At 37.2% G+C, this 21,063-nt stretch overlaps 1 protein-coding gene and 1 long non-coding RNA gene across 2 annotated transcripts; one reads left to right on the top strand and one right to left on the bottom strand.

The window, feature by feature from the left end:
* Nucleotides 1-7,514: 7,514 nt before the first annotated feature.
* On the bottom strand, nt 7,515-20,525 carry GPRC6A (G protein-coupled receptor class C group 6 member A). Its single transcript, XM_067702896.1, is given in 6 exon segments — nt 7,515-7,739; nt 14,386-14,658; nt 14,661-15,227; nt 17,614-17,759; nt 17,762-17,913; nt 20,332-20,525. Coding segments are annotated over 6 exon segments (1,557 nt in total).
* Nucleotides 8,719-13,553, top strand: LOC137204991 (uncharacterized). Its single transcript, XR_010933943.1, has 4 exons — nt 8,719-8,855; nt 10,141-10,217; nt 12,108-12,269; nt 13,296-13,553. It is a non-coding gene; the product is annotated as an uncharacterized lncRNA (long non-coding RNA).
* Nucleotides 20,526-21,063: the final 538 nt, after the last annotated feature.

Here is a 21,063-nt window from a genome sequence, read left to right as displayed (position 1 = left end):
ACCGATTTCTAATTTCCAAGGTGAAGTCTAATAATATCTAGGCATAGCTGATTAAGATGACAGAGTCTCAGGTAGTTTTTTTTTCATATTTCTCCTTTCACCACTATCTACAAATGGACACTTAATTATTATTTACTATTTATGATCGTGATAATGAAGATTAACAACAGAATTTGTTAAGGATAATTGGCAGGGCACTAATACCACAAATCATTTAAATTATCAGAGCTCTCCAACAAGAGGTCTGGGTTGGGTAAAAAACCCAAAATCTAGCGAAATTTTTTAAGATTAAAACTGTATAGCCTAGGAGAGAGAATGTTATAGAGGTTAAAAATCAGCTATTATTTGTTCATTATTCCTTCATTCTTTCATTCAACCAGAAAGTGTAGATTAAACACCTTTTCTCAAAAGCTTAGTACTACAAAACATCCAAGAGTTATCCCTGCTAGGCTGTCCAAAAATAAAGCATTAAAAGTATCAAAAACAGCTGTCTCCTTGAATATATACTTGTTATTGGAAGGTCCATGTGTACTTTGACTAAATGCTAACTCTAAACCAAAAGAATTTATGACACTGACAGGGTGAAACATTGATTCAATAACAAAGTTCTGTTTAGATGATGCAAAAAAGGTTAAATAGGAATGGAGGCATAGGTACCTAAATGTTAAGTAGTCTTTACTTCTGTTACAAACATCATGTTCTGAGTTTGAAGTGTTTCCTAGCTTCCTCTAGTAGTCATTTAAAATCTTGAAACCTAGTTCATAAAAAGCTGGACTGCTCTAAGAGTCCATCGAAGCACTTGATAGTTGTGTAAGTGTTTTATTAAAAAATTGAGTTATAAGGCCAGAAGGGAGTGGCATGACATATTTAAAGTGCTTAAAGAAAAAAAAAAACCAACTATAACCTAGGATTCTCTACCCAGCAAGGTTATCATTCATAATTGAAGGGGAGAGAACAAGCTTCTAGGGCGGGAAAAAACTGAAAGTGTTCATCTATACTAAACTGACCTTACAGAAGTGTAAAGGATCTTCCTTAAGTGAAAAGGGAAAGGCTACGACAAGGAATATTAAATGAATGAATAAATGGTGAAAAAGTTTTTAAATTTTTTGTGAAGATTTTGTTCATATGTATTTATTATAGTTTGAATATTTAGGAAGAAAGAGCAAGTTCTATAAGGGCAATTTCTATACTTTTCCCCAAGGAAAAAAATGTATATAAGTTGAAAATGAGGGATTATTGCCCTGCCAAAATTAAAAGTTGTAATTTTTTTGGAGTCAATTTAAAAGTAACTTCTTCGCTCCTAAGAATATATTTTTACATTACCATTTCTTAATTACTTTATTTGGTAAACTAATAAAAATATATTTTAGTTTAATGCTTGTATTCATTAGTATTGAATTAAGCAGGAACATCTATATAAGTGTTTATCATGAAGCTGTTCTAGAAGTGTTCCATGAGGGTCCTAGTTCCTGTTATACTATTGACCATAAATAAAAAGTAAAAATATAATTGCCCACTAGGTGGCAACAGTATTCCAAATTGTTCTACTAATACACACCTACAGAGTAGGGAAGTTTTCCTAAATTCTCATGATACATATGAAGAGGATGAGTTCTGTTCCTGCCCTCAACTAGCTCACAGTCTGTATTCTGCAGCTCAAATATACGTACTTTCTGTTTTTTTTCATTTCTTTTTGGTCGTTAAAAATTCTAAGCATAGACTATTCTCAAGTATCAGAAGAAAAAGTGGGTTTAATATAGCCATTTTGCCAGTGTGGAGTCTGAGCTACCAAGTGTTATGTGCTGTGCCTGGAAGCAAATTATGAGCTTAGTGTCACAACCCCCAGTCCCCAAAGGTAAATCTAATAGACATTCTATGATAGTTTTTCTGCTAGAAACATATGTGGTTTCAGGCATTGCTTTTTTTCATGATTTTTCTCAGCCTCCAGACAATTAAATTAATTGTCAGCCTCCAGACAATTAAAACTGGATTAGATAGCAGCTGTGCTTTAGGGCATCCAGTTCACATTTATTACATTTACTTCATAGTCTACTTTCGCCCTAACTAGTGGCAATAGAATTGCAAGTTGATGGGAACAATCTTATTCTTATCATCTGTACATTTCAGTATACTCCATTATGATATTTAAATGTATAACATATTATTAAAATAACATTAAAGGGAACATAGAATTATCCCATATTCTCACATCCTGAACACAAATATTTTCTGCTTCTCTATGCTTCCTTAGAATGTTTATTAAGTAAAGTACCCATAACATCTAAAATTTTTCACTTATAGATCATAAACCATTTCCATTTTGCAGCCTAATCTTTATATTTATCTTTTTATGTGGCATCTTAATATTTAGTTATAAAGAAATGTTATAATTTATTTTATTTCTATGGTGGACGTAGGTTGTTTCTAACTTTACCTGTTGTAATTAATTACAGAATATATGATGTTCTGGATGGGCTTTAGTTCAGATATTTTGTTTAATTCTATCTCTAAATATGTACTCTCATATTTTTCAAAACATGTGTTCTGAATTTTATTCCCAACTCCTGTCAAGAACCATGTAAATGTGTGTTGTGTGTGTGTGTGTGTGTGTGTGTGTGTGTGTGTGTGCGTGAGCACACCAACAGTTTTACTCTGGGAAGTTGACTTAAGGAAATAGTTCAAACACACACAAAATGTCCAAGTAATCCAATGTTATGATGTTTCTTCATATGTTAGCATAACTTTATTTTTGGTAACTAATGCTTTACTTTTTTTTTCTTTTTGCATTTCTGTGACCAAATAACTGACATAGAGTTCGTTTGGGGTATAAGTTTTCGATCTAAATCAATTTTCCCTATACAGCACTACAATTATCCCTCCCTGTTTATTAAATAATAGTCACTTTCCTGGAATTATGTGATTCTTATTTTACTGAATGCTTAAATATAATATATAAATGGGTTTATTTGGATTTTAAGATTCCATTTTATTTATGTTTGTTTTTGTTTCAATATTGCATCATTTAATTATTGTTACTTTATCTGGAAGAACTACTGACTCCTGGCAGTTCTCCCACCTTTATCATTATTATTCTCTTTTAGAATGTTCTTTACCACTTACTTTCTATTTTTGTTATATAAAACAGCTTTTCATGATTTTCATTGCAATAATACCAGATCAGCAAATGGGCTGGTTAAGAAATTATTTTTCTTAAAATTTTTATTCTGAAGTAAAACATGCTCATTGTAATTAAAATTCAAACAGTAATAAAACACAGAAAGTGAAAGTCTGCTCAATCATGTACCCTTTAGAGGAAACTAGTATTACCAGTTAGATACTTGTCTTCCCAATCTTTATATATAGTATGTATACAAAAATTATACTATTCTGCAACTGGTTTCCATCATTCACAATAGATGGCAGGGCCTTTTAGTCGCTGTTCGTATAAACTTACTTCACTTTTTCAAGTGGCTGAACAGTCTTTTATTGAACAAATGTACCATAATTTATTTAATGAATTCTTTATAGACATTTAACTTGTTTGAAGTTAAAATTTTTTTATTCTTATAAGGATTTTTACAAGGAATATCATGTATTTCTATGTAGTTGAGAATTTATTTCTGAGGTCTAAATGTTCTATCAGGAGAATTGCTAAGTCAGAGACTGTCTTCAGTTGTGATAGATACTGACAAACCAGGTGTTCTAAATTACTGTTTCATCTACAGAATATAATAATTCCTATTTCCAAACTAGTAAATTTAACAAATTTTGAAGGTCCAAGAATATCTTTTTCTACTTGAGTAAGCACTGTGTGGAACATACCCTTTCCTCTTGTTCTGTATGTGTTTTGACTGACCCACTGGAGAAACAGGTTTATGATTCTAACCTGATACTTGGATGGCTGTAAGATTATTTAATGTCTCTCCTTAAAAGTTTAAACATTTTAGGTCAAAGGCATGAAAATAAGTGTTGATATACAACTCTGGAAACCTTTTTTCTCCCTAATTTGCAGTGTATATGGATTTGTATGGTATAGCAGCTAGTTAGGGTGTCTGAATTCACATCAACTTGGCCACCAAAAAGCTGTGGACTTTAGGCAAGACACTTAATCTTTCTGTTCCTTAAATTCCTCCTTGGTAATAGTTACTGACCTCACAAGATTGTTGTGAAAACAAATAACAACTATGATGAGGATAGTAATAATATTTTCGAATAGTGATTTATAGCTTTCAAAACACATTAACGTGCATTATCTCTGTAAATCTTTATCTCTGTAGATCTACCTTATATGGTAGACAGAACAAGCATTTTTATCATCATTTTTTCACATAAGAAAACTAAGCCACAGTTAAGATGTGGTAACAATATCAAGGAACGTTTCTTTGACAAGTTAATGTTACTACCAAGGACAAGGAAACACTTACATAAGAGTTCCTGGCAAATAGTTTCAGGCACTGCTGTGTACGTATGGCATTTCTTCAACGTTCCTGAGGATGTTTACAATGAGGAAAAGACCAGTCTGTGACCAACTGTTTTCCCTCCGCTTTTCCCACCAAAACTCTTTGTATACAGTTATAGGGAAAAGTTTAATTACCAGAAAATAGAAATATGTGTGTGATTTATAAATGTGTACGTGATAAAAGTACTGTGAGTTATTAGACAGCCATTGCCTTTGTATAGCAATTCGCCTCACCCATGCCCAGTGGAAATAAAATAGGCAAGTTTCCTCTTGCCTCGGTCACCACTGGAAGCCTTGGTTATGCATCTAACTTGTACTTCTGTTTTCTCAACTTCCTAGAGCTTCATTACAAGCACTGATTTGGGGCCTTGCACACTAGGTTATTAGGGGTAGCCCCGGAACTCAGTACACACTGGCTCTACCTCCTTGAAATATGTATGGGTGTTTCCATCAGAAAGGAAGCCTTGTCCCTCTTTTCATGGTTGTCAGTCCCTTCCGTTTAGTCCCTAAAAGCCCCACTCAGTTATCTGTCATCCTATCATCTCCCCCACATTTAGTGTCTCCCCTACAAAGTCTGGAGATGTCTTGGTAACGGTTAAAAGTAGCACTTCTTGCAGAAATTATAATAGGGAATCCTCTCTATATTCAATAATAAAATGAGTCACAGCATGGTTTAAAAAATCCAGCGTGAGTTACGGTGTTTAGCAGAGTGCTGGGTTCACAATGTAGTTGTGAGGATGATAGTGATGATAACGAAGACAATGATGAAAGTTTGAGAACGCAGAAGGATGGCTACGTTTCTGTGTTTCAAGGAAAAAGTACCTTACTTAACTGAAATTTATGACAGGGAAAATTAGAATAAGATAGTGGCTTAAAGCATTTCTATGTTCATTCTTTCGTTGAACACATACATTTTGAGGGCCTATTATATGCCAGGCACTGTTGCAATTACTGGGGCCACAGTAAGGAATGAAATACAAAATTCCATGCTCTCAGAGGCCTTCTGTTCTAGTTGACAAGATTGACAATAAACAAAATAAAAATAAGCAAAATGTCCAGAATGCTAGATAGTGATAAGTGCTAAGGAGAAAAACTAAAGACAGGAGGGTATAGAAGGAGTATTAGGTTGACAATGCAATTTTAAATAAGGTGACCAGGGAAGGCCTCCCTGAGATGGTGACATTTTAGGAAAGACAGAAAGGAAGTGAGAAAGTATACCATGTGGACATCAGAGAAGATTATTATAGGCAAAGGAAACAGCAGGTAAAAGGCCTCGAGCTAGGAGAAGGGAAGACATGTATGGAAGATTGAGAAAGCCCGTGGGGTTGTAGGAAGGTAGTGGGAGATGAGGTCAGGGAGGTGCTGGTGACAGGTAATGTATGGTGTTTAAAGACACTGGCTTTTCCTCTGAGAGAAATAGGATGTATAGGGAGGGTTCTGAGCAGAGCATGATATTTTACAGGATGACTCAGGCTTCTGTCTTAAGAACAGACTGAAGGGGCTAAGAGTGGAAGCAAGGAGCAGTTAGAAACCTACTCTCTGAATCTGGGTGAGAGGTGATCCTAGCTTGGAGTGGGGTGGTAGCAACAGAGTAGAGGACAAAAGTGTCAGATTCTGGACTCATTTTGAAAGTATAACTTAGGATGGATATGAAGTGTGACAGAAAGAGAAGTGACAAGGATCCCACCAGATTTTTCCATGAGCAGCTAGGAGAAGGGAGTTGCCATTTATTGCAATGGGGGTAGCTTTTGGAACTCAGTTTTGGAGATAATTAGTTAAGATGACTACCAGACACCCAGGTAGAGATGTCAGTCAGACAATTGTATATTTACTTGAGTTGAAATTCAGAAGATAAAAATCTGGGAGTCATCTGCCTTCTATATAGTGACATTATTTAAATGCCTGGATGAGATCACTAAGGAAAAGTGCAGACCAGTAAGAGGAGCGGTTCTGAGTTCTGGGCCCACCAATATTTATAGGCAATAAGAATGGTAAGGAAACAGCAAAGGAGACTGAGAAGTAGTGGCCAGAAACAGAGGAAGAAAACCAAGGGAGTGTGCTGTTGTGGAAGCAAATAAAGAAGGGAGAATAATTAGCCAGTAAGTGAAGTAAGATGATGTTTGTATTTATTAACTAGAGAGAAAGAATTTTGATGGACTGAAAAGAGTTCAAAAGAATGATGGGAGGAGAGATATTGAGGCCAGTGAATATATTCAACTGTTCCAAGGAGTTTTGCAGTAAAGAGAAATCGAGGAATGGGTAGTATATGGAGGGGAAAGTGGGGGGTCAATGGAGTTCTTCGGTTTTTTTCTTAAGATGGGAGGAAAAACAGCATGTTTGTATCACTGTTTAAATAACACAGAAAATACTTGAGGGTGCAGAAGAGAGTGGAGAATTGCCAGAGCAATGTCCTTGAGTAAGTAAAAGGGGTTGGGGTTCAGAGGTCAACTGGAGGAGCTGACATTGGCTAGGAGCATAGACAGTCCATCCACAGTGCCAGATGGAAAGCAGGGATACAGGCACAGATGTGGTGGCAGCAGAACACTGGAGTTCTCTTTTGATTGTCTCAGTTTTGTTAGTCAAATAGGAAGCAGGGTCCACTGAAAGTGAAGATGGGGAAGATGTGTTGGAGTCAAAGGAGAGAAAAGAAAGTATAAAAAGCCATCTAGGAAGGTGGACAGATTATGGGCTAGGGTAATAGTCTGATTGCCCAATAGCATTTAGGACCCACTGGAGGTTAGAGATCATGAATTTTAAATGAGAACAGTCAGCAAGGTAGGTGGGGTTTTTTTCTTTTTCTTTTTTGCTTGTTTTTGCCAAGTTCAGCTACATGGGGGCTATACTGATTAATATAACCAGGATTATACTTCGGTCCAATGAATAAGATGAAGAGAGAGATGGGCAAGGAAATTGAGGGTGTGTACAAGGGAGTGATATACAAGTTGACTATGGAATTTAAGGAGGGAAGTTGGGGACAGAGAACAGGCAGTAGGACCACTGGAGGTCCTGGCGGGGTCAAGGACTTTCGCAGTTGAAGTACCAATTGATTTGAATGCTACACAGCAGCCAACAGCAAAATTACCTTAAGATTCCTGAACTCATTTTTTGTTCCTTGGTCTGTGACAATGAAGACATCATTCTTCAGGTCGTATTGTGCCATCTTGGCAATAGTCATGTGGCTGTTGATCTTCCAGAGCACAACATCATATCCAGTATTCATATCTCCATGGGCATCAAAATGAAATGAACTCCCTCCATCTGTGAACGTCACATTTTTTCAGTACATCAAGTAACTATGAACAATAAAAACAGAAGCGAAGACTGATAGAAATATTGTAAGTGTATCCATTATCCCAACTGTAACACTGCCTTACAGGAATATCACTTAAAAATTGGAAAAAGGACATTCTGGATCAGTGAGTGTGGTAATTAGTTGAGAAGGTGCTTAACTGCTAGGCAACAATTTGAGAAATGTTGAGAATTTCTGCCAAAGGCTTGCTCTGTGAATTTGAGAAAGCAAGTTAATGTTTATGGAGGTAGCTTCTCTAGCCTACAAAATTGAAATCTGACCATCTTTACTTTCTCCACGTTGCAGAATTAATGGGTCCTCTGGGGCAGATGCCTGGGCTCTCTAATTCTGGTTCCATATTTCATTAGTGGTGTGATCTTGGCAGTTACAATTTCTTTCTGGGCCACAGTTGAGGTAAATGAAACCTACTTAATATGATTATTATAAGAATTAAATGTAATTATGGATATAAGCACTTTAGCCCAGTATATGGCACAGATTAAGGGTTAATAGAGATTAGCTTAATACCTTTAAGTACCTGTTATTGGCTAATAGGGATGTTGTGCAAATAAATAAAAATACTTTGCATCTACCAACTAATAAAGTCACCTGGCATTCATACATTACATGCTAATACTCAAATCTGTGATGCCCTTTTACTCCATAACAACTCAGCAAAGCAAGCTGAGCAGGGATCGTCTTCCTCTTTTCTCAGAGGAGGACCCCAGCCAAGGGGTGAAGGACCTTATCTGAGGATACACATCTTGACTTTCATTATGAGGTCTTGCCATTGCACCTAACAATATATTCATTTAAATTCTCCTCATTGTTTTTTTCCTTCTGACTCAAAGCAATCACCCCTGTGCCATTTGGAGTTATGGAAGGCAGGAAATTCGTCCTTTCCTTCTAGAGTCACAATCAGCCTGGGCCTTTGGCCAAGTCTGAGTAGGTAATCCAAGCCAGTAGCTGTCATGCTCACCAGCCCCAAAATGAAGGCTGAGGGGACAGAACTACAGACCTGGGCAACAGTCCGGTAACAACAGCACCCTGCTCTTGGGGCAGGGTGAGGGGCGTCCCTACCTGAGAAGTTTAATTGGTGAGCCCAAGGTAACTGCTAGTGTCTGCCTTCTAAGTCCATACTCGTTTGGTGGGACGTGTAGATCTTCTCATCTCCAATGGTTTTCAAGTCTGTTTCAGTAATGGAAAGTATAGTAAAGTGATCTCTAAATTCTATTTCCAATTTAGTTCAGAAAATGATTTTTTTTAACTTGAGAAAAATATAATGGAAAAGTACTTTTCTTGTTACCCAGTTTGTTCAGTGAGAACTTGTATGCAATATAGCTAGAACAGAAAATGTTTTACTGACAAATGAGGCAGCCGTATTGAGCTTGTGCTGCAGGAGAAGAATACTGGACTGGGAGGGAGGGAAACATTTGAGTTCTGGCTCCACGGTCCCGTGCATCTATATCTGTGATGTTTATGTGGCTTTTGTTGGGTGCAAAATCTATGGAACAAGGCTGAAATTATTCTATTTGAATAGAGTTATTCTTATTCTATTTCTTCCTAGTTAATCTTTTTTTAAAAAATATTTATTTATTTGTTTGTCTGGCTGTGCCGGGTCTTAGTTGTGGCATGTGGGATCTTTGGTGCCTCGTGCGGGATCTTCATTGCGGCATGTGGACTCTTAGTTGCGGTGTGTGGGATCTAGTTCCCTGGCCAGGTATCGAACCCGGGCCCCCTGCATTGGGAGCGTGGAGTCTTAACTACTGGACCACCAGGGAAGTCCCTTAGTTAACCTTTTATGAGTGTTTCTTTCCTTCAGTTTTTTTCCCCTTTGGCAAATAGAATATAAGAAAATCAAATTGTATTTTAAGTAAATATATTAGCTACAGTAGTCATGTCAATAACCAAATATCACTTTAGCAAAATCTCTAAGCATGTATATTGATTTTATTATATGTCCTCACAGGTTTCTTAGTTCTTTTAATCAATTCAAATTAATTAGTATTGCTTTAAAGAAGCAGGATGTCAGATCTAAGGTGGTAGAATTAACTGACAAAATCTTATTCCAGCAATTGCCTGGAACAAAAAATATGGAGGGAACAAAAATAGAACAAGTAAAGCCCTGCCTTCAATGTTCCCATCTCTACCTGTGTATTGATTTTTCTTCTGTTCCTTCCTTAAGCAATATACACACGTAAGCCCCAGGAACTTAGTTGTTTAGAGAGCATATCCTCTTCCATTCTTTTGTTTGAACTATAATTTCCACCAGTTTTTTCCTCCATTTAATCAGGTTTTACAGGGTAAATTTCTGACACATATACGTTCTGTAAATAATGATAACATTGTATGATGTAAATAAACTAGCACAATTCCATGTTTGTTCTTACAGGAAAGAGGGTGGAGGCAAACAAAACAGTACATTCATCACTTGTTAAATATTCTATCGAACATTTGCTCTGGATTAAGGTAATTTTGAACATTAATGCTTACAGTTATTAAGCTATTTAAGGCCTTTTCCATCCATTATTTGTTTATTTTTCATCAAGACTCTGAAACTCATCATAACTTGACTCTAAAATATTTAGAGAGTAGGATTTGCATCTCCATGATTATATATAATTCACCTCTGTATGGTAATGACCTGTTTCTGAAAACACGAGGTCAGGAGACCACTCCAATTAAGCTGCTGTGGTTGATGCTGTTTTCCATGTCCCCAGCCTCTCTGCTGTCCACTACATCTCCGTAAGTGAGCTGTGCTTGTGAAAAGAGGTATCTATGTGAGCGAATTAGAGACTAGCAAGGAAGCAGCCTTGCATCTCTGTCTGGTACCCAACCTATGTCTTTTTCTTTTGTAAACTTTTCCATGGTGTAGCAAAAACGCACATGACTAAGGCTGGGACAGTTTCACGCTAACTCTATGAGTGCCCACGGGCCAGACCCTTATGGCTGAGGTCCCCTCCATCTCTAAACTGCTGCAATTCTCAGTCACCAGTAACACTTCTTCTTGCCAGTTCTTTAGGACGAAGTGTAATGAACAAGAATCGGTGACTCTACCATAATATTTAAAGATTAGAGATGATGTGTGTCAATGCTTAGTATAGTAGGCCTTAAAAATTATTAGTTATTATTTTCCTCATTGCTCCACAATCGTTCCCTTTTTGTCCTCATGTCTCTTCTGACTTTTGGACCACTACACTTGAATGTCTCATAAGTTCTTCACATTCAACATGTCCAAAATGGAATGCTTAATACTTCTTCTCACTTCTGGACCTTCACTTTTCTCTGTGTTTCCATCTCAATAAATGGCACCAGTTGCCCAAATTTAGAATCATTTGCGACATCTTTGCTTTTCTCTGTCATTCTTTACATCCAATCTATCTCCAAATACTCTTTGTCTTTCCTCTTAAGTATATGCCTCTCCATCCTCATTGTCACACCCTTAGTACCTGTAGCACTTATACCTGAAGTATAAGGCATCCTTATTGTATGCCTGGATTACCAAACTGGTCTTTCTCTGTCTAGTCTTGTGTTCCTCTAGTCAATTACATTGCAGTAGGAATACTATTTCTACAATGGAAAGCAGGTCACATCACTCTTCTGTCTAAAACTAGCTTTAATTGGCTCCCCTTTGCTCTCTCAAGTCCAAACCTTTAAACATAGCTTGCAGACTTTCTATTGAAAGGATGGTCTTTGTACCAGCAATATCAGCATCACCTGAGAGATTGTTAGAAGTGCAGACTTTCAGGTTCCCCACACTGGAACTACTGAATTAGCATCAGCATGATAATCATATTACCAGGTAATCAAGTTTGAGACGCTCTGATTGATAAGGCCCTGATGATGGATGCTTCACTAGCCCTCCACTCTCATTTGCCTGTAATTTCCACAAAAGACTCCAGTTCTATGGCACTACTTTCTGATCCCTGAAGATGCCATGCTTTCTCTCTCTGTGACTTTGCTGGGGAATTTCTGTCCTGCTTAACTCCTACCCATCTATCATATTCACCAGAGATGTCATGATCTTTGGAGAATGTTCTCTGAATTGCTAATGCTGGATTAGTTTCCTCAATTATATGCTTCTCTACCATCTTGTATTTATATGAAACATCGTAATGCATTATTCTGCACTGTGATCAGCTCCTTAATTGTTTGATTGTTTACTCCTCTAGACACATGACTCCTTTAGGGAGAGAATTGTCTTGTTCTCCATAATATTTTCAGCACTCAACACAATGGCTGGAACATTGAGACACCCAACAAATATTTGCCAAATAATTGTGTAAAGAGTAGTTTGACTATTATACATTCTCTCATCCCACATACATCACTCACTACCTTGTATATATACATCCACAGTAGAGGAAAACAAAAAAGAAAACCAAAATCGCTGTTCACAACAAGGAGGTGGTATTCTCATACACATCTGAGGAACATAAAAAAAAATCTGTTGAGATAAAACAAGTATGACTGTGCTATCCCTGAGTACTGCTCACAGACATCACCAAATGTGGAGCCAAGGTAAGGATTGTCCTCAAATGTTGGAAAAAACTAACTCCTTTAAAGTTATTTGAATCTAAAATCATTCAGAAAGTATTATTTAAATATTAGTGAATTTTGCCAGGGGACAAAATAATTTTTAGGAATATATCTTTGATTAGTGACCCTAAATGTTGCTGATCTTTTAAATTTAATGTCTATGGAGATTTCTTCCTAAAAAGACAATTGTTTGCATTATTTGTCCAATTAATTCTGGCATAGACATGGCTCACTTGTGATCAAAGGAGCAAGGCACTCCCCTATTCCTCCTTCCCAGTCTGTTTCTGTTTGTTCTGGATTACCATGTTCCCGGGGTGGGGGGCAATAAACAATGACCCCAGGCTCCTAGTGTTTAAATAAAACATTTTAGAAGATCTGCTTCAATTATACTTTCTCGAGATTTTTCCTCAGAATGTTTGAGACTTACTCCTGACTTAAAATACTTTCCCAGAGGATAAATAGCTATTGCTATTTGTACTTCTCTTCTCTTATGAGTCTTTTTATAGCTCCTCCCCTTTATCCCATCTGTCTCTGATTGTCTATTTTCTCTCCATTACTCTTTCTCAACCTCTCATTCTTAAAATTTCATGTAGTGGTTTCATTATGTTGGTCCACTTAGAGTTTTTTTGTTTTTTTTTTTTAAACCAATCCCTCATTAAAGTTTTACATTACAAAGAGTATGCTTTCAAACAGTTATCTTAAAATCACTAGACAGGGCTTCCCTGGTGGCGCAGTGGTTGAGAGTCCGCCTGCCAATGTAGGGGATGCGGGTTCATGCCCCGGTCCGGGAAGATCCCACATGCCGCGGAACAGCTGGGCCCGTGAGCCATGGCCGCTGAGCCTGTGCGTCCAGAGCCTGTGCTCCGCAATGGGAGAGGCCACAACAGTAAAAATCACTAGACATATAAATGTGTGTGTGTGCGTGTGTGTGTGTGTATACACACAGATTTTAAAGAGAGTTTTAATTAAAAGTAAAAATTCTAATCTCTAGTCTTACCTCTTCATTAGGTTTTTCGTGCCTTGCATTTACAAGGTGAAAACTTGTTTTAAAATGAGCAACTTAAAACACCCTATGACCATCACATGATTCACCCAGATGTAAGCTATCACTTGGAGCTTGTGTTTGTGGGTGTTTAAAGTAAGAATGAAAAAAGTAGAAACAGCTTGCCATGGACATTCACTTATGTGATCAGAAGAATTGGATCTTATTCCCTTTTACCTTTTTTCCCTAACAAATGTAAAATAAATATCTTTTTTGGAACATGATTCTACCTTAAGACAGACACGTTTGGCTTTGAATACACATTAGTGAGAAATTTGTTTCTAATGAGTAAAATTTATCATATAAAGCAGCAGTTTGCTTTTAAATGCCTTGTTTATGAACATTTTAAAAACACAATGGAAAAATTTCACTAAATAGGGCCATATTATGCTTTAATTAGAGTTTCTACAAACTAATCAAAGAGAAGAAAGGGAAAGACTTCTTTTACACAATTAGTGGTTCATTTAAACCTGAGATATCATAGGACTTGTTACGACTGACCTAACAACATTCATTTGAAGAAGACTGGAGTCCTAGGGAGACTGCCCTAAGTAAGAGTCATAACTGGAGGCATTAGGACTATAACCACCAGAGACACCACGAAAACCAGAGGGTATGGAGTCAGAAGACCCAGACGAGAGTCGTATTTCTGGTACTTTCAGCTTTAGTTTCTTTATGCATAATATTTAGCAATAATAAAAGGGATCATTAAACATGCCTGGTCTTGTGTTTGTTAAGAGCATCAAAAGAGATAATCATTTGAAGCTTTGAAAAACTGCAAGATCAGATACAAATACATAAACCAAAGGAAAAGAGCACTATCAACAGAGTCTTCTTGGAAATTAAAAGAACACGACTTTGGTGGGTCAGAGTAGGAGGTGAAGGTAAAATAAAAACTCTATTATCCTTAAGAACAAAGAACTAGTGATAGAAATTCAGGTTATTCAAACACTGCAAGTATCTACTTATAAAAGGAATACAGTTAAGAGCAGTTTATGTAAATATTGCAGATTAAAGAAAGGAGAGAAATGATGGTAGGGGAATTTTCTCAGATATGTGGGTTAGTACCTCCCATGGTTGGAAGGCATTGGGGTTCTGACTGTCTCGAGCTTGGCACGGATCCCAAATGGCATAACCAAGGGCAAACACTGCTAGCTGAATACTGTGAATAAGTCCCGGCTCAGTGTAATCTCACAGGAAGTCATTTCTCAGCGAGAAGTTCCTTTCTATATCCTCGTTAGCCTTGTAGGCCAAAGTCCCCTGAGAATAGTTGGAAATGCATTGACTCAGATCACTGTCCTTAGTATATGCACAGGCAGAGCCTTGAGCGTGGCATATTCATTTAAGGGCTTGTTATTATCACTGGGAAACATATGCAGATTTTGAAGAAAGGAATGGAAAGAGGACATATTCCTTCTTCTAAAGGTAAACCCCACAACTTTGCCAATCCTTTTAACATTAGGAATGGCGGTGATCTTGGTGGCCGTTGACCAGTTATCGCTAGCAATCCAGGTCTTATTTATATTCCTTTCAATGGCTTTACTGAAGAGATTGAAAACATGGAGCTGACTCAGAAATACCACAACCATAGCTTCTGCTATGATTCTCTCAAGTGTCTGACTGATCCTGACTTCAATGGTATTATCTGAGAGGAAGGCTGGGAGAACTTCTCTGAAGGCTATGTACACATTATTTGTTGAGGTCTGAATTGCAAAAGTGTTGAGAGCCAGTCGTCCATAGTCATCATCTGTGGTTAGGATGCCAATCCAGTTCCATCCACATTTCTGAATCAGGTGGGCCATTGCTTTAGTCTAGTAGAAGTCACTGGGCACAGTCTGTAAAAATGAAGGAAAGCGAATTTTGTCACTTAGGGTTTCTGCAGTTGATTCATAACTCACCTGGAAATGGACAGAAACTTTTAGTTGCGGTGTTGATGAGCTGCAGGTGGCTATTCATAGTAGATATTCTTCTCTTTGATTTCTGTGAGTTTCCATAACATTTTCTAAATCCTTTGATCCTTTCCATCCTTCCCCTTCAATGAACTACTTTATAAATGGCTTAAATCATGATACTTAGTACCTGGTGACTGTTGAGGGTCATTGCTTTTCAATCATTTGGTACTGTGTATAGTATAAGCCCTTCAAGGGTTTAGGCTCTATCTTAAATCTCCATCTACACTCCTATATCCATTTATATCTATCTTATATCTCAGGCCAGGGCCAATAGTGGATATTTTTTAAATACTTAGAGATAAATATGGGAAAATGCAGCCAGTCAAATAAGCAAAATGAATTTTCAGACACCTAGTTTGTTCAAAATGTGTATAAATGACAACTTTGATGATTTTTATTCTAGGTAAAATAAATCATCCAGACAAATAATCATCTGTCCAGGGGTCAGCAAACTTTCTTCTGTAAAGGACCAGATGTAAAATATTTTAAGCTTTGTTGGTCATGTGTGGTCTCTGTCATGTATTATTTTTGTATTTTTTGTTACAACCTTTAAAAAATTTAAAAATCATGCTTAACTTGACATCTCAAGAGCTTGAGAGCCACATTTGACCCACAGGCTATACATTCAATAGTTTTCGGACTCCTAATCTACTCAAAAGAGCAGCAGCATTTTAGGAGACCTCCCTAATGTGTGCAAAGTTTTGCCTAATTTACAGCTTTGGTGATTTTATTCTAGGGAGGGTTATTACCTTCCACAGCTGCAATTGCACTGTGCCACTTCTTCAGTGATTTTTTTTTTTTTTTACTATTTACAGCAGCTACATGGTATGGGGGAAAGACAATAGGCTTTGGAGTCAAACAAACTGTTAGAATCCTGACTCCAATAAATTTGGCAAAGTTAGTTAACACTTCTTTCCCTGTGAAACAACAGGATTCTTGTGAAGACTGAAGGAGAAGTTTTAAATGGATAGTGGCACACAGTGGACATTCACTAAACCTTAATTCCCTTCCCAGTACCTGACATAACTATGCTCACCTTCACTGTGCCGCCCGGGCTTCTGCAAAATCCGTGTTACCACAGAGAGTCCCCTCTCCTATTGTGTGGTCTATCATGGAAATTACATTTTCACATTAAACAACCATTGTTAAAAATAGTCTACTTTTCTTACTTGTCACTTAACTAACTTTATATGTAGTCTAGAAATTTTGAGCCAAAGCCTTATCTCTGAGATATTTGGGGGAATAGTTCTTTTTGTTTTGTTTTGTTTTGGACTTAAACTTTTCATTATCAACTTCTCTAAGCTATAATATAATGGAACTCTCAGAGTCTTATATGGGTATATGCACTTACTTAGTCTAGCTCCAGAAAGTTATATATTTTGAATTCTTATGTACTTATATTATACATGTATATATTTCTATCTGTTCACTTCTATCAGATGGTGATTTCTTGATAATCTGACTATAAGCCTTTTCTAACATTTTGCTTCTAATCTTCCTTGATCTTAGAAAGTAATGACCTAGTGAGTTACAGAGTGATGTGATATGAAGATTAATTCGTTCAAAATCAAAGCCAAGAGAGCTTGCTTGACTCTGAGTAATGTGCAAGGACTTAGTGCAGGGCTGTCTAATACACACTTTGGTCTTTCAGAGACCATTTTGCTTACTTCCTGGTTAATGGTTTGCATTATAGGAAGCTCAGTAGTTCACAGTCTCTGCTCAAAGCCTTTCCATCATACTCAGAACAAAGTGCAAACCATACCACAGCTTACAAGATGCTATATGACCTGGCCCTTACCCCTCTCTACAAATGCATCTCTTACTCTGCTCCTTTCTGCTCAAACTGACCTAACTATACTGACCTTTTGTTATTCTTTGGACATTTCAACTTTGTACTTACTGCTTTCTCAGCCTAGGTACTCTCCTCTTGACTGTCCCTTTTCATTCAAGTTTCAGGCTAAACGTCACCTCCTTGAGAGTCTTCTTTGACTTCCACACCCCTTTACCCCTCACTTCCCCTGCAGTTTTCTTCATGGTACCTGACTGATGTTATTTTAGAAACAAGGCAGTTGAGGTGATCAGAAGTTTCTGTCTTATCCAAATCACACTGAAAACTGTCAGAAACTAGACCTGACAGATTGAGGGATGACTACTCCCTTAGTGCTTTGATCACTATGCTATCCATAATAGGGCACATTCTTTTTTTCTTTTACGGAAGAGAAAGAAAGGTTAAAGTAAAAGCACCTCCCCCACTCGTTTCCCAGATTACCCTGATCCTTTCATGATAAAGAATATGATCAAACCCAAAGTATGGAGGTAGAACAAAACCCACCTGTGGCATGAGCTGTAAATTCAACATCCGGAAGACAGCCATGGTTATTTCTGTGTAGCCAGCACCTATGACAGCCTTAACCCTTGGCATGTATCTGGAATAGTCACACTTAAACTCCACGATTTCTCTGGAGCAGTTGAACTTAGAAACCTCAGAGCAGCTGCCATTTCCTCTGTGACATCTATGCAAGTGTCATAGATTTCATACCCTAGTTTGACTCCAGATAATAGTGTTGAATTATTGATCATCTCAATGCTGTGTATCATGGCAAGAGTTTGAAGAAAATTTGATATTTCAAAGCTGTTGAGAAACAAGTTTTTTTGAAATTAGAACATAACTCTTCTACAGACATGATGATATCCTATTTTATTCTCATTTCTGCCGTATAATAGACAATTTATGAATTGGTGACACTTATCTCTTGAAGGATCTAAACTTTATTTATTTAAAAATAGTTTTTGATGGAAACCTTTCTCAAGAGTATATAAGGGGACCTCCCTGGCAGTGCAGTGGTTAAGACTCCGTGCTTCCAATGCAGGGGGCACAGGTTCGATCCCTGTTTGGGCAACTAAGATCCCACATGCTGTGAGGCCAAAAATAAAAAATAAATAAAAAAAAGAGTATATAGGATCCCACAGTTTCTCAAATGGAGTCTACAGAACAGGATTTAACCTTTTCGTGGTTAATTTCAGGATCATTTTGAATATTCAGTTTAGTATTCTACAGTATGATGATGTTTTTGTAGTTAGATGTCAGCATTTTATTGCTGTCCAAGAATCTGCTTTTATAGACTCTCCCTTTTTTTTACTTTTGTGAGGCTAATCTATTGTGGTTGGAAAGCAGACAAATAAGACTCTTAAGAATGACTTATAAAACAGGCTCTGGGTAAACGCACAATAGCTTTCTCCTAGATAACATGCACTATTTCAGTTCCAAGGCATAGGTATTTCCCCTTTTAGCGGGTTTTTCCAGTTGGTTTCTGGACTTGTGATTATTCCAGAGCATTGAGTTGTTTAATTACTGATTTACTGTTAAGTTTATTTCACCCACCACTCTATACAGAAGTTTACAAACAGTGCCTAATACAGAGTAAGAATTCAATAAATACTTTTTGAATGAATAAAAGGGGATATTGTTGTTCAGGGTTTTGATATTTTCAAGTTTCTTTTAATTCATTTAGTCATGATAAATTAAATAATATTTGGATAATGCTGTTTGTCATTACAGACTATCTAAATGTGAAGTTTGGCAATGAACATTAAGTGTTTAATTTAAAGAAAGAAACAAAGAAGAAAGGTTAAAGTAATGAATTGTCTGGCAAATAAAATGTGTAATATTTTCAGAGTCTCCCACATGTTAGCTCCATGAGAGTCTGAACCCCTTTGGTGTTTACCTCAGGATCTCCTATGCCTAGAATGCGACCTAGGTAATGTAGGCATTTCATAAATAGTTGTTCAATGTTGAATGAATACTGTTTCTCTCAAGGAGTGACAGTAAAGCAAAATGATGTTCAGTGACTTTTTTTTTCCAGAATAAATTTGCTTATTAGACCAAATGATTTTTTTAAATCATTTTCCATCCTTATTTGTTGGCCTATGATTGTGGGCCTTAAATCTGCAGTGTCTATTTAGTGCTCTGAAAAATCCTCATTAGCTATTTCAGGGTGTTCACTGGTATTCCTGATAATCAATGATTAAGATGACAGTAGCTCAAATTACCCAACTTAATGCCAGGAAGGAATCTTAGAGTGATGTGGGATCACATTTCACCTGAAAGCATTTATAGAGGGCATGCCAAACACTTTGTGATTAAAAAAAGAAAAAAAAGGAGGGGAAAAGAGGAGACTAAATTTATATACAAAAGTATCAAGATAGAAATCAGGATTTGAGAGTTAGAAGGAAGCACTGGGATCACATTGCTATAGCAACAGAAGCTGATGCTGCCTGTCTTTAAAAGTTATCCAGGCCCTTATTTTACAGAAGAGAAAAATCAGAAGCTGAAACTCAGAGAGTTTAAATGATTTGCCTAAATCTACAAAATTACTTTGTCACCAAACTGAAATTAGAATTCAAATAGCCTGTTCTCCTTAAAGAAAACCATCTGTAGTATCCTCCATCCAGCTTTATTTTTCTATAATACACCGTGACAAATGTCTACAGTCAAGCTTTCACAATATAAAGTGTTCATCAAGGAAGAAGGAACATTCTGAGTTGAAGTAGGGTTCTTAATTCATTATGAAAGAATTAGACGATTTCAAGAATGAAATAAATACAGTGTTGACAAAAATGTTAGTATGGAGAAAAATTTTAAGTGCAGTCTATTTTAAACAAAGAATTAAATAAAGATCCATGTTTGAAACAACCCACATCTGTGGGTGATAGGAATATAATTGTGCTATTTATGCTTGTAGTGGACGGGCTACTGTGTCTTATTGGTTTTCTCCTGTGACTTCAGGGGTTATTCTTTATAGGCAAAATCCAAATAAATATATGAATGGAAGCATTCATTGCCTCTGTACTTGGAGGTTGATTATACATATAGCGCTAATATATCTTTCTTGTAAGGAAGAATAGCAAGACTTAACTTTATGCAACTTAAAAATGTATGAGTTTACATTTTGTTAAAATAATTTAGATGTTAATACAAGTAAACATTTACATGCCCTAATCTCACTGCATAATCTTGAAATCTAAATGTGTTCTCTGAAGCTTTACTCACCCAACACACTTCTGGATTTCTGGCCATCTGGGGTAGTCTTCTGAGGACAGCATTTTTTCATGAATGGCAAACAAACCTCCAATCATGATGTGCCCTGGAGAAGTGGCAGCCACAAAGTCACCAGGGGTCTAGCAAGGCTGGGAAGTAGCAAAAATAATCACAAAACAGGTAATCAGTACTATCAGTAGTGCCATGTTTCTATCTCATTTGCTCACTTCTTGCGAGTTCTGAGGAATCACTGAGCTCACAGAGTGCCAGCAACATCATTCTTATTTCACCTGTAAACACCATATAACGTATTGGATAGTGTCAAGGGCCAGAAACACTCAGTGTTCACATCCTTGATGACAGTCAAAACAGTTCTTCACCAATAAGAACATAGCAGACTTTCTCACACTCCGTTGTTGATGTGTGATGGCAGTAATGCCAGGTAAAGCTGATAGAATTAGAAACACAGCTCCTCACTGTGAAAGCATCTTTTACTCAACTGACATGTCAAAGGCTTTGAGTCATGCTGGCATTTCTTTTGAAGTAAGATATAGAATCTTCAAGAGGGAGCAGTTTGGGAAAGTTATCCCTCTTCAGAAATGGACAGTTTGGGGACTTCCCTGGTGGCACAGTGGTTAAGAACCCGCCTGCCAAGGCAGGGGACACGGGTTCGAGCTCTGGTCCGGCAAGTTCCCACATGCCGTGGAGCAACTAAGCCCGTGCACCACAACTACTGAGCCTGCG

Source organism: Pseudorca crassidens, chromosome 13, assembly GCF_039906515.1.
Source record: "Pseudorca crassidens isolate mPseCra1 chromosome 13, mPseCra1.hap1, whole genome shotgun sequence".
Lineage (NCBI taxonomy): Eukaryota > Metazoa > Chordata > Mammalia > Artiodactyla > Delphinidae > Pseudorca > Pseudorca crassidens.
This window is presented reverse-complemented; position numbering and strand designations above follow the sequence as displayed.